This window comes from Microtus pennsylvanicus, chromosome 8 (assembly GCF_037038515.1).
Source record: "Microtus pennsylvanicus isolate mMicPen1 chromosome 8, mMicPen1.hap1, whole genome shotgun sequence".
Classification (NCBI taxonomy): Eukaryota; Metazoa; Chordata; class Mammalia; order Rodentia; family Cricetidae; genus Microtus; species Microtus pennsylvanicus.
In genome coordinates this window covers 64,331,694-64,348,154 of record NC_134586.1, presented here as the reverse complement: position 1 = coordinate 64,348,154, position 16,461 = coordinate 64,331,694, and the positions used below count along the sequence as shown (strand labels likewise).

The following is a 16,461-nucleotide window of genomic DNA, read 5'->3' as shown; positions in this document are numbered from 1 at the left end:
GCACAAGAACCAAAGAAGCTAAAGAAACAGAAAGTGTCTGGCATAGTTAGATAAAATGGTGTTAGTATGGTGATGTGTCCATTTGAGAACAATAACATTGTTTTTCAGTATTTTCTACAAGAACTGTTTGCTTTTGGTTTACTTTATTGCACAATGCAGGATGCAGAGAAGACAAGCAAGGGTGCTCGCTGGCAACTGTGACCATCAGGAAGGGACTTCTAGTGACGATGAGCTGTCTCCTGCAGAGATGACCAACTTCCAAAAACGCCAAGGTCAATTGCCAAGGTTCTAACCTATTTGAAGTGTTAAAATAGTGAGGAAGACTTGTTATAGCTGCCGTTAGATCCATACTACTAAGACAGGAAAATTTAAGAAAAATGAAAACATTTTTTGCATCAGACTTGCTCCTCCGGAGAAGTGTGATGTGCTCAAAAACAGACATTTGCCAAGTTCCCAACTATGAATCTCAGTGAACTCCACAGTGAGCCTGGAGCCTGCTTAGGCTTCTGTACTTTCATTATCAGTTACACTTGCTTTTCCAGTTTTGTAGGAAAAGCTTATTAAAGGTGTAATGCTCCTGCTGGACAAAGAAGGACGCAGTGTGCCTGTCCAACACAGTGCTGGTCCACACAGCCTTCGGAGGGTTCTCGTAGGAGTGTTGAGAGATGTTGGATCTTGAATTGAGGGCAGGGCACTAATACTTGGGCTCCTCATCCTTTCAGCTACACTTTATTTACCTCTCCACTGTTTGTGCACACACAGGAAAAACCATGTCAGAACTGAAAATAGAAAGCAAGTAGCTTTAGATTGTCTCATGACTGTATGCCCTTCACCTGTATTTTTGTCCCCTAACATTAGCCTTTCCTGTTCTCCTTTCTACAGTGCTACACTGTACCTACACTTGATTTGTTTCCATATAGACATGTATGCAGTATAGGGTACCATCTGCCTAGGAGGGAGAATGTGAAGTGTTTTCCTTTCTGAGATTAGGTGACCGCTCTTAATGTTAGACATTCTAAGTCCATCCATTTTCCTGCAATTTTGTGATTTCATTTTTCTTTAGCTCCAAATAGTATTCCATGTTAGATATGTCCCAGGTTCTCAACATCAGTTCATGGTGGACATCTTGGTTGTTCCATTTCCTTTCTTGTAGAGCATCAAGAAACAAGGGCTGCAGATATGTCTATGATAGGGTCTGTGGTTCTCTGGGTGTATGTACGCTCAGGAGTAAATAGCTTAATTTTTTGAGGAACCTTCAAACTGATTGCCTTCATGGCTGTATTAATTTTCTCTCGCACTGGCCGAGGATAAGGTTCCTCTTCCCCCACATCTCCAGCATTTACTGTTGGGTTTCCTGATGGCTTTTCTGACTAGAGTGAGACAGGCTCTCAGTAGTTACAATCTGTGCTTCCCTGATTTGAGGAGCTTTAAAATTGCTATTGGCCATTTGTGTTTCTTTTGTAAACGTTCAGTTACTAGCTCATTTGTTGATTGGCAGTTTTCTTTCCTTGGTTTTTAAACTCTGGTTCTTTGTAAATTCTGGGTTCTAACCTGTGCCTGAGTACAGTTGGTTAAGCTTTCCTTCCATCCTGTGGCCTGCCTGGGCTCTGCTGATGGGTGACCCGAGAAGGTCATGGTGCAGCCCAAAGGTTCTGGGCTTTGCTGTTCACGAGACTCAATGGAAAGGGGCTTTTTTCCTTGCCTGCCTCAGTTCAATATCATTTGCTTGTTTTGTTTAAATCAGTGGGTTTTATCTGCCTTAACGGGAAGGTGGCTATGGTAATGATATGGGACAATAAGTGTATAATATTTTGGCCTATGGAGATGGACTCAATACATAGTAGGCTTTATTAGTGTTGATATTACCTCTTTTGTTACAAGTGACTTTTTAAATAAAATTAAACTGAAACTCATAATTAATTGTTGGCAGGAAAGTAGGCTTAAAATACATAACATAAAGAGACTTACTTTGTTTGCAGGTGACATTTTACAAGATTGTAAGAAAGTTTTTGAAGATGTGCATGATGATTTTTGTAACGTCCAGAATATTTTATTGAAATTTCAGCAGTGGCGAGAAAAGTTTCCTGATTCCTACTACGAAGCCTTCGTTGGTTTCTGCTTACCAAAGCTTTTAAGTCCCCTGATACGAGTTCAGTTGCTTGATTGGAATCCTCTTAAGGTATCAGTGCTTAACATGTGCCTGTGCTGGTCATGTCTGCTACTAATGTGTCCTGCCCATCAGGCTAACAATAAAATATCACAACTTCAGCCTGGCCTGATGGCTTAGCAGGTAGCTACAAGGCTTATGACCTGAGTTCGGATTCTGGAACCCATGTGATTGAAGGAGAGAATTAAATGCCACAAGTTGTTCTCTGTCTCACACATGCCACCCCATAGCATACGTGCTGGTGTGCATGCAACACACACACACAAGTAAATTGATTCTAAGGCATAGTAGGACCAAACACCAGTAATTCAAACCTATTTTTAATGCTCTTATAATGTGTGAAAATTTCCCCAGAATGATGTTGCATTAAGTTTGGTAAATTTGACTTAAAAACCTGTTCCAAGGATTATGAAGTTGGAAGTGACAAACTGGAAAGAGTTGGTTAGCAGAACACATTGAGGAGAAGGCATGAAAGCGGGCCCGCAGGGGTGAGCAGGAGCTCATGAGAGCACTTTCCTGAGAGTGAGGGGGATGCCAGTTCAGGGTGAGTGCACTAGCCTTCAAGCCTGGATTCAGAGCTGAGGATATGAAAGTAATACGAAAAGTGATACATAGGGAAGGTAATGTGGAGTTCTAAAAAAATGGTTTATTCCATTTATTTGTGTATGCGGTAAGGTGCATACATGCTGTTGCATGCTTATAGGGTTCAGAGGACTGTGTGGGTGTTTATTCTCTCTGTTATGTGAGTTCCATTGATCCAACTTAGGTCATCAGACTTGTAGCAAGGGCCTTTCCTGCTGCATCATCTCAGGGCCTTGACAGTGGTGTTTTAGGAGCCACTGGGAGTAGCTACTTTGGAAGAATAAAATATAGAAGACTGTTGATATAACCCAAGTTCAGGGTGAGCCTGGCAAAAGGGGTGCTGGGTTTAAATTCTGTTACAAAGTAAGAATTAGTAAATACAGAAAAGCTCTAACCCTCCAATTGTGAAGACACCCCAGGGTCTGGATCCTCATGCTAGAAAATGAAGATCTAGAAGGAAAGCAATCAGCAAGACTCAGAGAGTAAATGCAGTGTATCTCCTCCTCGGTCTTAATCATCTGTCTTCAGGCTTCCATAGGACCACACCACCCTCCCAGCAAGGTCACTTCTAAGGATAGGAAGTTCAAGATATTTCATTCATCTACTCAAAAAGTATCAGCTATCTGCTCTTTGCTAACTGGTTAATTAACTAAACCACATGCATATTAAAATTTATTCTTACAAGAAGTGAAAAGACTGAAGAAAATTTTGTTTGAGTCAGATGAATGAATTTTATCAGTAAATCTCATGGCAATTCCTAATGCCTAGCTCGTACATGTTTTTTCACTCTGCCCACTGCCATTGCCGGTCTCTGAATGTCCTGGCACACAGTGGCCTTTGCTGCATTTTTGCTATATGGATGAATGCATAAAGCACAGTTTTTAGTTATCTTCCTCGATGCTCTGCCATGCCATCCTGCCTTACCGTGGTGGTCTAGTGGTGTATACAGTGTTAAAACATGATTATTCTCTTTGAGCCATAGAAAAATTCTAGGGATTTTGGAAAAAGTTAACTTATAAGTTTAAGAATGTATAACTTTATAATCTCATCTTATAGTTGGACTCCATAGGTCTAAACCAGATGCCCTGGTTCACATCCATAACAGAGTTTATGGATGGCAGCATGGACGATGCGAAGAAGGAAGATGAGTCGGATAAAAAAATTCTGTCTGCTGTCATCAACAAAACAGTTGTTCCTCACCTTACAGGTAATCTTAATTCTGTCATAATCATAAATATACTTTTAGAAGTTTGGAGACATGAGTAAATGCTGTATGCAGTAAAGAGCAATTGATTTCATATGTAATTAGCCTGGTTGGGAAATGCTTATTTGTACAAACGTTGCCCACATTAGTAGTGGTGGCACACGAAGTCATTTGTCACTATTTGTCAAGAGCAGCACACCGTCATATGTGTTACATACATTTCTTTCCCTTTACTTACATTTCTTTTCCATTTCCTGTTACATTTCATGTGTGCCTGCCATTAGCAGCTAGTGATGCCTTTACTTCTGTCCTTAAAGGCTTCTTTTACTAAAACAGTATTTGACCAGAATCTTTTTATTGTATTCCAGAGAATGAGTTTTGAACTTGGTTACACTTTGAAAATTATTATTCATTCTGAACAGTGGTTTACCTTTTTAAATCCAAAGTTTTTAATCCTAACTCTATAAACAGAGGCAGAGCTTTTCTTTTGTCCCAACTGCCTGGTCTCAAATAATCACACAACAGCATATATTAATTACAGAACATTTGACCTGTAGCTCAGGCTTATTACTACCTCTTAGAGCTTAAATTAACCCACTTTTATTCATCTACATTTTGCCACGTGGCTTTGTGGCTTTACCTGTTGTCTAGTACATCTTATTTCCCCGGTAGCTGTCTCACATCTCTCTGTCTCTGACCTTCCTCCTGTTTCTGTCAGAACACTTCTGTTTGAGCCCACCATCCCATAATAAGATAAATACAGCCCAGACCTTCTAGTGGTTGATTCTGTGTGTTCTGAAGACAGCACTTCCACTGTGGGGCAGGGGAGCAGGAGAACATTAAGAAAGGTTCCATGGTTTTGACTCAGTTGGGAATCTGAAGGAGGCAGCTTAGAGTAGAAGTGATCAGCAGCACTCTGGTAGGCTGTGTTGCTTTGGGTGCCTGTCTCTGCATGGAGTATCAGATAGGTTGCTGAGAATAACAGTCAGGAGTTCAGGCAGGAGGTGGCTGTGTTTTGATGACACTTAATCTCACGAAGTGACATGAAATAATAAGGAAGTGAGTGCAAGAAGGAGCAAGAAGGAAACAAATTGAGTCCTCATAGAAGTGACAAGTACCCTGCCAAGACCAGAGAGAAGACCAGGAGGATAGTGTCTCAAAATCCACGCAGAGTATTTCCAGGAAGAAAGATGGGGCCCAGTTTTGTTTGCTGACAGTAGCCACAGAAGAATTAGAATCAATCTTTGGAGCTGGCTATACAGGTGTCCTGTTTAACTTGAGAGATGCACTCACCCCTCTGTGGAGAGTTCTGAGGCCTGATTGAGAGGATTCCAGAAAGACAAATACAAAGTAGACATCTAGATGGGACTTTGAGCAATTTTGTTTTAAAAAGAGAGACAATGGTGGATAGCACTGAAGAGGGTATTAGGGATTATTGGAATTGGGGAGATAATGTAGTGTTTAAAACTCTTGTACTCAGTCATGAGGACCAGAGTTCAGATCCCCAGAACCCACATAAAAACCTGGTAGGAGGCATGGTGGCTGGCATGTAATCCCAAGTGCTTATAACAGGGAGACAGATGATCCTAATAGCAAGCTGGGTAGCCAGAATAGCAACCATCAGCATGAAGCTTCTCTCTCTGTCTCTGTCTCTCTCTCTCTCTCTCTCTCTCTCTCTCTCTCTCTCACACACACACACACACACACACACACACACACACAATCAAGTATTCACACAAACGTGCATCCATACTCATGAGGATAGAGAGAAGAAGGAAGTAGAGATCCTTCAACTGAAGTGAGAACCAGGAGAATCAACCAGGCAAGTGAGCAGGCCAGGGCAAGCAATTCCTGGCTGACACTGAGGCTCACTTGAATTTTGGAAGATCAGTTTTGTATACCTTTCTTTAAAACTACATTACATCTGCAGATTGCAGGCACAGTTAGTGAGAAGTGAGTTTATCTAGGGTTATAGATTAACCTGAAGTGTGTAGCAAAACCCAAGGACAAAGAAATTAGAGTGTATGCAAAGAGGAAGTAGTAATGATTAGAAATTGAGAGTATGTGCAGATCAGAAATGTTGTGATTGGCCATGGATTTTTAACCTCAGTAAAAAGTGGAACAGGTAGGCTAAAGATGAGAAGCATGATCTACTAACTTGTGTAACCACTGACATGTGTTTCAGATTTTGTAGAGTTCATTTGGGATCCCCTGTCAACCTCACAGACAAGAAGTTTAACAGTGCACTGCAGACTGGTGTTTGACCATTCCGCTTCTGAAAATGAAGTTAGTAAAAGCAAACAGGTAATGATTTCTGCCGATTTGGGTTTTAGCTCAATGGTAGATCACTAACCGTGGAACCATGAGTTCAATCCCCAATACCACACAAAATAAAATAATTTATACAAGCTCATATTTTAATATGTGGATATATTACCTAGAAAGTGATCTCTCTTTTTAAGCCAGAATAGAAAGTATTTAAAAGTTGGGGTAAAATAAAATTTGCATTTTGTTTTTGTTGTTATAACTACTAGTACAGGACTCTTAAAGTATGTTACTTATAATTAGGTGGAGAAAGAAATAAAATTTTATTTAGATCAGTATGCTTTTGTGGAAAAATGCATTTGCTTAAATTGTACATTTATGGGCAATATTCTTGGTATAAGGTCTAGAGCAGCTTAATGTGTTCTACATACTGCATCTTTCTATTGGTAGAAGCCATCGAGTGTCTAATACTAGTTTGTGCGTGAAAGTGATTCACCGACAACCACATGCATCTTCCAAGTTCCTACAGTGTTGTAACAGTGTTGTGCCTGCAGAACAATTCACACCATTAAAATTTCCTGATTTGGTTACTATATTTCCAATTATGGCTTGCTGATGCTTTCCAAATTTTTAAATAGGATTTACTTAAATCTGTTGCTGAAAGAATTAAGAAGTCAATAGAAGATGATGTTTTTATTCCTCTATATCCTAAGAGGTAAGAGCTCTTAATTTTTGTACTGTTGGAAATAGCTTTTCTTTGAGGAGGAATAGGGTCATGTAAGACACAGCCAGATATAGCTCAGGCTGTTCCTGAACTTTCTACAAAGTTGAGAATAATCTTGAATTCCTCAACATTATGTGTGTGCTCCTGCCCTCACCTCTCAAATGCTGGAATTAGAGGCATGTGCCATCCTATCTAGCCCTTAGAGAATACAAATTTGTAGGATGTAATGCAAAAATCACTTTAGTCTTTTCTAGAGCTAAAACACTTACTTATTGTTCTAAGATGCAAGCCGAGATTTCAGCAAGTATTTCTCTAAATCATGTGCCCCACATATATATGATACTTAACATTTGGACATTGTGTATTTGAGTGTTTCCTGTGTTTAAATTTACCCTAGAATCAGGAGGTTGTAACCTAGAGAAGTAAAGAACAACATGCTTAGCTCCACCATTCTGGGTTGTTTGACCTTGGGTCCTTGCTGTCATTATCATCAGTACAAGGCGGGAGAAATCAATAGCTACCCCCACAGGACAGCAGGATGATGAAGACACTGTTCAGAACAGAGCAGTGCCGTGTACAGAGGATGCATAGCACACGGCTTGATTTATGGTCATATACTTGCCAAGAAAACCTTCTTGGTAGTGATGATTTGTGAACTCTAGCTACCCAATGATACTCCCACGATGGAAGTTAGGAGGGGGAAACCTGGTGATTCTGGTTTATCTGAGTCAGGAAGAGATATCTGCAAATCAAAATTATGCCCCAGTAAGTTTTGGTTTTGTGCTGTTTTAGGTAACTAATATATTCACATAGTTCAAATTATGCTTGTGGTTTATTCATATTTAAGGCAATTACTTGAATCTTTTGGCTAAAATCAAGTATATCTTTAAAATGAGAAGGTGTTTTGTTTTTAAGATCTATATATTGTGGACATTTGCCTGTGTGTATATATGTGTATATGTGTGTTTAGTTGCCAGAAGAGGTCAAAAGAGAGCATGGGATCCCCTGGAGCTGGAATTACAGGCAGTTGTGAACCACACAACTGTGGGTACTAGAAACTGACCCCGGTCCTCTGCAGGAACAGCAAGTGCTCTTAACTGCTGGACTATTTCTCCAGTTCCCTAAAATGAGATATACTTACTTTATTCTGACTTTTGACTGCAGATTTTTGCCATTTATCTTATATATGCTATAACTTTATTTCCCCCTCATTCTATATGAGATGAAGTATATTATAAGCAGGTACAAGCAGTTTTGTTCCTTTCTCAGTGCACAGTAGGCATGTAGGTTTTCTATAACTGACCAGCATGTGAGTGATAATCTTACCAACAGCGAGGTTATAAACAAACAGGCAGATACACGGTTCTGTGCTCGGGCAGTTATAGCTACAAGACACACTTGCAGAAACTCATTGTTGGTTGAGTGTGGATGCATTTATAATTCTTGGTAGATACCACCACAGTGCCCTGATTAATTTTTCATTTAAGTTGTTTAGTTAAAAATAAACAAAAAGGGACCAGAGAGATCACTTGGTGGTTAAGAGTATAATGCTCTTCCAGAGCTGACTGGAGTTTGATTCCCAGCATCCAGGTTGGGCAGCTCACAACTGCCTGTAACTCCAGCTCCAGGGACTCCAGTGGCCTCTTCTAGCCTCTGCAGGCAATGCATTCCTGTGCACAAACCATACACAGACATACAGATATACACAGAATTCAAAACACAACAAACAACAAAAAGTTGTTGTAATAGGGAGCTGCGGGCTGCCTCCCCAGCACCCCGGCCTCCTGGCTAGCTTATACCCCGAAATAATTACACGGAAACTGTATTCTTTTAAACACCGCTTGGCCCATTATATCTAGCCTTTTCTCGGCTAACTCTCGCACCTGGACTAGCCCATTTCTAATAATCTGTGTAGCCCACAAGCTGGCTTACCAGGAATGATCTTAACCTGATCTCCCTGAGACGCATGAGAATCATGGCGACTCCCTGACTCAGCTTCTTTCTCCCAGCCTTCTGTTCTGTTTACTCCTCCCACCTATGTTTCAACCTATCAGGGCCAAGCAGTTTCTTTATTGCTTAACCAATGAAATCAACAGATTGATATATGACACTCCCACATCAAAAAGTTCTATTTTTTTTTTGCGGTTTTATTCTGTAAGAATAATAGTCCTTTATATCTCCTCTTTTTCCTTTCCTTCCCCCTCCTCCTCATTTGTTTCAAATTAGTTCCGAAGAAGAAAAGATGTCACCACATTCGAAGTTCCAAGAAAGGCAGTTCTGGGGGGCTCTAAAGGTAAGCAGAGTACTGTCTTTAAAATATATCTCTGTTAATCTTTGCATCCATACATATGTGCTGAAGTCCACTCTGCCACTACAGTACAAAAGCACTAATAGTTGTGAGACATAGTCTCACTATATAGTCCTGGCTCTCCTGGTCTTTGCTATGGAGATCAGGCTGCCTTGTAGTAGGCCTTCCTGTCTCTGCCTCCTGTGTACTGGAATTAAAGGCATGTGCTACCATGCCCAGCCTTATTCTGATTTACTTTTTTTTTTCTGTTTTGTTTTGTTTTTTGAGACAGGGTTTCTCTGTGGCTTTGGAGCCTATCCTGGAACTAGCTCTGTAGACCAGGCTGGTCTCGAACTCACAGAGATCCGCCTGCCTCTGCCTCCTGAGAGCTGGGATTAAAGGCGTGCGCCACCATCGCCCGGCTCTGATTTACTTTTTAATATTTCTAAAGGTCCTTTAAAAAAAAAGTTTTTGTCTCATGGACCCTACAAAAGAAGCACTGGGTTGAATTTAATCTTAGGCTACCCTTGATTGAAAAGCTAAAGTTAAAGCCACAGTCGAGTTAGTGGAGATCAGTTCCAGTGATGTTTCAAGTGAAGCATCGGAAGGATGCCACAGCTGACATGTGAGGAACATAAACCGTATCACAGCCAAGTGCCTGATGTTGGCACCTGGTGTTATACTATTCCTAACATGTAGGAGATACAGGCTTGGGGGAGACCGAAATCTCCTTTGGATGTAGTAAAAACACACAGAACTGTGGAGACGTCCCTGTTCCAGGGGTTAGGCCACAGCTGAGAATTTGACAGCAGTTATGCATAGGCAGTATTTGGCCATGATTGACAAGTTTTGAAAAGACTAGGATGGGGAATGGAGTGGGGGTGGGGTCTTCAGATGCACCTTATAATGAATTGTGAACCTTTGTGCCTCAAGGAGCTAAAGAATGAAAATGAGTATTAAATGCCATGATAAAGAAATAGGGGGTAATAAATATCCATTGTGTTTGAGAAATTAGAAGGACATAAATGTCCTTAGCAGGAGCTGTTTCAGTGCAGAGAGTGAATGTGTGTCCTGGCCAGACCAGGGAAGATGCTTTCCAGGACAGGCAGCGATGACAATGACAGTGTGAAGTGTGGCATGTTATTAGCCCAGATGTCATTCAGCACTCAGAATACTAGAAGACACAGATTTCTCACAATTCACAGAAACTTGAATTCAGCCCTCCAAATGCAACATGTATTCATTGAAGATCTTATTATGAGGCACTTAACCTGTTATCAGGAAACTCTTAGGTTGTCTTGTTTTACTGTCAGCTACGAGGTTGTTGGCATTGCCAGGCTTCCTAGAAGCACACGTTAATACCAGCACTAGCCTTGGCATTGCTTTCTGATCCTGGTAAACTACACTCTTAGACTCAGTGGCCGCAGACAATAAGAAGATAGGTTACAGTGGGGCACTGATCTAGAGGGGCTGCAGTGGAGTTGCATGATGTATATTGGGTTCGGTTACCCTAATAATAGAAGTAGGATGAGCAAATACATGGAGGTGAGGATCAGGTATTTACTTGAGAATGTTCTTTGTTCCAAAGCTGACATTTACAGGGCCAACTAGTGAGAGTTAGGGAGCTGGACCATTGTTCATCTACCATTACAGCTTTTAGGGCAGACACATATAATTACTTGGTATTTCTTTTAGCTCTTCCGCAATATTCTTCTTTGGAATGGACTTCTCCCAGATGACACCTTACAAGATCTAGGACTAGGGAAGCTGCTGAATCGCTATCTTATTATTGCTCTTACTCATGCCTTCCCTGGACCAGATGCTGTTAAAAAGTGCAGCCAGGTAAGCTATATAGAGTCAATTCTAATTGTGTCATTAATGTCTATAATTTTCAGTGTGGTGACTTAGATCTCTAATAAGTATTGCAAGCTCCAGGTAAGCCTGGACTACAAGGTTAGACCCTCTCTCAAAACAATAACAGCAGAGATTTAAGTAGTAGGATTGGAGAGATGTCTCAGTGGTTAAGACTGCATACTGCTCTTTAGTTTAGTTCATAGTTCCAACATGGGCAGCTCATAGCACCTGTAACTTCAGCACTGATGGGGAATCCAGTGCCCTCTTCTGGCCTCTTCAGGAACTTGTACATAAACATACGAAGACATGAATGAATCTTTAAAGATTTAGTTATTGAAATCTATATTACAGTGGGGCTGTGCTGTTACTATTTCACTAAAATCCCAGTTGTGATGTAAGCCTGGGCTGCTACCATTCTTGGGCTGTAGAAGCCTTGTGGCCTGTAGTGTCCAGTGTACTAGTTCTGGAAAATGGGTTCCACTGTCAAGAGAACACAGCTCTTCAGGGCAATGTTGAAAGCTTTAAACATTGACTTCTAAGAATTTATGCTAGGACAAAATCAGAGTTGAACATATAGATTTTAAGTACAAAGAACATTATAGCATTATTTACTGAAGGTAGCCCATACTACCTGCAACAGTTACTTTTGTGTTGTTGTGATGAAACACCATGACCAAAGGAGACGTAAAGAAGAGCGAGTGTGTTTGGGCTGTAGTTTCGGAGGGAGAGTCTGTAATGGAGGGGAAGGCCTGACAGCAGAATGCTGAGATTACATTTTCAGCCCCACCAGTGACAGACTTCTTCCAGTAAGGCTCCACCCCCCCCCACACACATAGGTTCTCTCACCTCCCCTAGCAGCGCAAGAACTGGGGGACCAAGTGTTCAAATTTTCAAATATGTGGACCTAGGGAGGCTGTTTTTATTCAAAACACTACAATGCTCAAATGTCTCCAAAACATTTGATCTGCCCGTAAGGTAAACGTCATGGTATTAAATGGTGCTTAGGAAGCCAGGCTTGGTAGCACAACCATAATCCCATCCTTACAGTTCTTAAATTTAAATCATTCTCTGTGTGGAATGTTCTCAAGTTGACTGCAAAGTCATCTCAAAAGTAGTGAAGGAGAAGTGTGTTTACACAACTTCTACAGCAGGTTTGAGAAGCAGGCCACAGGTCAGCACAACGGTCTCACCTCATACATGGACAGGCTCGCTGGCTCCATGAGAACTTCCAGACACATGTAAAATAGCAAAGCACCGGAAAGCACATACAAATGACAGTTCCAATCTAGTGAAGACAGGTTCCAAAACTTTTAAAGACAGGTAGTTCGACAAGCAGCTCTTCCATGTCTCTGTCTTCTGCAGTTCCACATCTGCATTTTTTCTCAATAATTAATAATACAGTCCTTTTTTTCTAGCCTTTACTTTATATTGCATTTGTTGATGCTGCTGCTGCTAAGTCTGGACTTGAGGCTTCAGATGCTTTAAACACCTACTCTGCCACCTACACATTCAGCAACACCCAGTCCTGTCATTGTTTTGAGACAGGATCTGTCTGCTACCAAGGCTGGCTGGCTTTGGACTCAAATCCGTTTCTGCCTTGGGCCTCTCAGATGCTAGAATTACAGATGCCTACCACCATTTTCACCATTTTTTACAACTGTTTTAAGGCTGGCACCAGCTCTCTTTTATAAGATACTTTCCAGAATCTGTATTCCATTACAGAGGTGCTTTTGCTTTTTCTCCAGATCCTGGTCTTGATGGTACCAGTGATAGCATGGCCTGCTCGACTGTCCAGAAACTCTGTATTTCCCCCTCTTCTTTCCTTTTCCTTCTTGTTGCTATGAGGAACTTATTTTTCTTTCAACATTTTTCTGACTTTCCCAATTGTTATTTTTGGAAAAGGCTTTTTTTTTTTTTTTGCTTGTTTGTTTTGTCTCATGTGCACTACAGTGATCTCTTTGGCCTCTATGGACATAGAAGGTGCACTGGTATAGGACGAATTGTCATTCCTTTCCTTCCATTTAACATATTTACAATCACCTGTTGATTTCTTCTCTTGAATGTTTATGTGAAATTATAAGCATTGCTAAACAATGCACAGAGCAGATTCCATCTGCTTTAAGCTTTTAGCAATGAAGAATTTTTTTTTAATCAAGTGACTTTTTTTCCATTTCAGTCATCTTGTATATATGGATGTTTTGCCTGCTTATATATTTGTACTGTGTGATTGCAGTTCCTGAGGTCAGAAGGGGACATCAACTCTCTTGGAACTGGAGTTACAGATGGTTGGGAGCTATCATGTGGGTTACAAGAATCAAACTTGGGTCCTCTGGAAGAACAGCCAGTGCTGCTACCCACTGAGCCCTCTCTCAAGCTATATCACCTTTGACACAGGAAAGGGAAATCTCAAACTTTCTTTGCTCTTGTGCTTTAAGCCTGCCATGTGTCTTGACAGATAGCAGCCTGTCTACCAGAGAAATGGTTTGAGAACTCTGCTATGAGGACATCGATTCCCCAACTAGAAAACTTCATTCAGTTTTTGTTGCGGTCTGCACGTAAATTATCCACAAGTGAATTCAGGTAATGTTCATTTAATCTTTCACACCTCCAAAGCATAGTTCAAGGATTTTGAATGCTTTCAGCAATTTTAAGGAAGATTTGTACTTTTACTATGATTTTTAACATCTGGATTTACAGATGTAACTAGTCCGGCATAGTATTTGCCTAACAGCACAAAGCCCTGGGTTCAGTCCAAGAACTCATAAACCAGGCATTGTGGCACATGTCTAGAATCCTTCAGTAGTATTGATGAAGTCTTGGTGTGACTGCTCCATCTGGCAGTATCCTGGCTGTAGAAGCTAATAGCACCGCACTGTGGAGACCCTGATTAGCAGGCTTGCTTGTTTTCTGCTTTTTATTGCCAGTCACATTCAGATTTTCCAGGATACTCTATTTGGGCTTTGCAATTACAATCATGAGGTGTATGAAGCTGGGGCCAGTCTAAGAAACCCATCATTGGGCTGTTTTGTCTGTGCTGGTACTACAGTATGCTCATTGCTCATGCAAATAGATATGATACAGGCCGCCACCGACATGCTGTAATGCACATGTGTCTATGTGGCGAATACAAAAATGATGAGTGTAGTCAGCGTCGAGTATGGTGTAATATGCACAGCTGTATGTGCTGTGCTTTTATGGAGCTATGAGCACACGTTTGTTCACGCCAGCAGCACAGCATGTAACATGTTTCTGTGTGGCATGATAGCTAGTGTCACTGTGCCTTAGGATTAACCAGCACTTCACCCAGTGATGTAACAGACCTTAGATACTGACTTAGGTGGAGCTCCTGTTTCAGGTACTGATAGTACTGAGTCCACTGTGACTCCCTTCACGTTACAGCACTTTTTCTTCTAAATTCATCTCTTTGATCATTTTATTTCATCTTACGTTTTGTCCTAAGGATCAAGCTTAGGGCCCACTGCACTAAAGACTTTCTACCACTCATACACCTGTAGGCTCTACTGCATTAGCGGGGAGTCAACACTTTTTGGTTTTGCTTTTCAGGAATGAAGTCAATGAAATAATTCTTATCCTGATGAAGGTAAAAGCTTTGAGTCAAGCCGAATCCCTTATAGAGGAGTATCACCTGGAGCCCCCCACACCCCCAGTTACAGGCGTTTGAGTGCACTGTGGGAGGTGAGAGTCATTGATGAGAGTGCTCAGTTCCACTCCTGTGCACAGTGCCTCTTCATCCTCTGCCCGCCGCAGTGTCCTGGAGGCCGTCCTTCCTGGCGCTGTGTGACCAAGGGCGCTACCTGCACAGCAGCACTGTTCTTCCTCAGGCTGAGGAGTTGAAGAAATCGGGTACACAGAAGCATGTCCAGAGTTAAACCCATTGTCAGCTTTGGCATCCCTTTTTTGGGGGGGGTAAGGGGGGTTCGAGACAGGGTTTCTCTGTTGCTTTGAAACCTGCCCTGGAACTAGCTCTTGTAGACCAGGCTGGCCCTGAACTCACAGAGATCCACCTGCCTTTGCCTCCTGAGTGCTGGGATTAAAGGCGTGAGCCACCACAAACTCCCACTGTTTACAAATCAGCTAATGAGGAAATCTTAGGATGAACTGCTTAATTATGAGATGGTTAACACATTTTTATAACAAATTGTCCTTCCAAAATCTGTACTAGTTGATTGTATGAACTCAGTACTAGTGAGTCTCCAGATTTTTAATTCATTGTTAATTTGTTAGGGAAAAAAAATCTTTTTTTAAAAAGGTTTATTTTTATATGTGTGGTTATGTATACACTTTATGTAGACCACTTCCATGCAGAGACCAGAAAAAGCCAGAGGGCATCAGATTCTCTGGAACTAGGGGTCCAGGGGATTGTGGCCCACCTGATATAGTTGCTGGGAGTTAAACCCAGGCCCTCAGGAAGAGATCTTAACCACTAAGTTGTTCCTCCAGCCCCTGTTGAAGAAGGAAGACATATTGGTTTGGGTCATCTGTAATTCTTTGTGAACTATATCCATCTTTTTCTAGAGACATTATACTTCCATATTAAAAATAATATTGATCTTTTGCCTGTCCTCTGGCAAATAATTTATCAGAAAACAACATTTTTCTTTGAATTTTAAGTTTTTTTTGATAATGGAGTTATCACTTGGTAGCAAGTTGGGCTTTTTTGTTTTGTTATCATTCACGGTAGAATTAAGAAGGCCACTGCAATTTTAAATACAAAAATGTAAAGTATTTGTCGTATTAAGGAAGTCTAAGGCAAGGTCATTAAGAAATTAGGAATTTTTTGCAAAATCATTTTATTTGTGTTAAGTCTGTTAAGCTACTCAATGATGCCCCTGTGTATAAATTATTGCCCTAAAGGTAGTTGGAAAATGTTGGTTATATTGTAAGATGTGACTCTGGCCCACGTTTACATACTTGGAAGCCCTCCTTTCAAGACTGCATGTAATGTGAACAGCTGACCGGCTATCGCTGTAGCAGTGAAAGCTTGTGGTTCTCTACGTGAAGATGTTAAAACTGTTATGCAAACTGCACAAACAGAATCCCACATAGACAGCCCAAACTCTGCTGAATCCTCAGTTCATGTTAATGTCGTTTTAGACAGCTGCTCATTACAAAAGCATGTGTGTATGTGTACAGAAAGTTTTGTATATAAATGGCAAAGACTTTATTACATTAAATTTTCCAGGATTTTGTTGTTGTCATTTTTTTGAGACAGGGTTTCTCTGTAGCTTTGGAGCCTGTCCTGGAACTAGCTCTGTAGACCAGGCTGGCCTCAAACTCAGAGTGCTGGGGGTCAAAAGCATGCACCACCACTGCCCGGCTTGAATTTTCTAGTTTTTTAACTGTTCCAGTGGACTTTT

At 41.1% G+C, this 16,461-nt stretch overlaps 1 protein-coding gene across 1 annotated transcript in view; it reads left to right on the top strand.

Annotated features, from left to right (window-relative positions):
* The window catches only part of Gcfc2 (GC-rich sequence DNA-binding factor 2), a 34,117-nt gene extending 17,830 nt beyond the window's left edge, over positions 1-16,287 (top strand). The window contains exons 9-17 of the mRNA XM_075983789.1: positions 160-272; positions 1,980-2,179; positions 3,806-3,956; positions 6,139-6,257; positions 6,857-6,933; positions 9,169-9,235; positions 10,925-11,071; positions 13,539-13,663; positions 14,648-16,287. Of these exons, the coding sequence (XP_075839904.1) occupies positions 160-272; positions 1,980-2,179; positions 3,806-3,956; positions 6,139-6,257; positions 6,857-6,933; positions 9,169-9,235; positions 10,925-11,071; positions 13,539-13,663; positions 14,648-14,765 (1,117 nt within the window). The 3' untranslated portion in view covers positions 14,766-16,287. The remainder of the gene's footprint in view (positions 1-159; positions 273-1,979; positions 2,180-3,805; positions 3,957-6,138; positions 6,258-6,856; positions 6,934-9,168; positions 9,236-10,924; positions 11,072-13,538; positions 13,664-14,647) is intronic.
* The last annotated feature ends 174 nt before the right edge of the window (positions 16,288-16,461 follow it).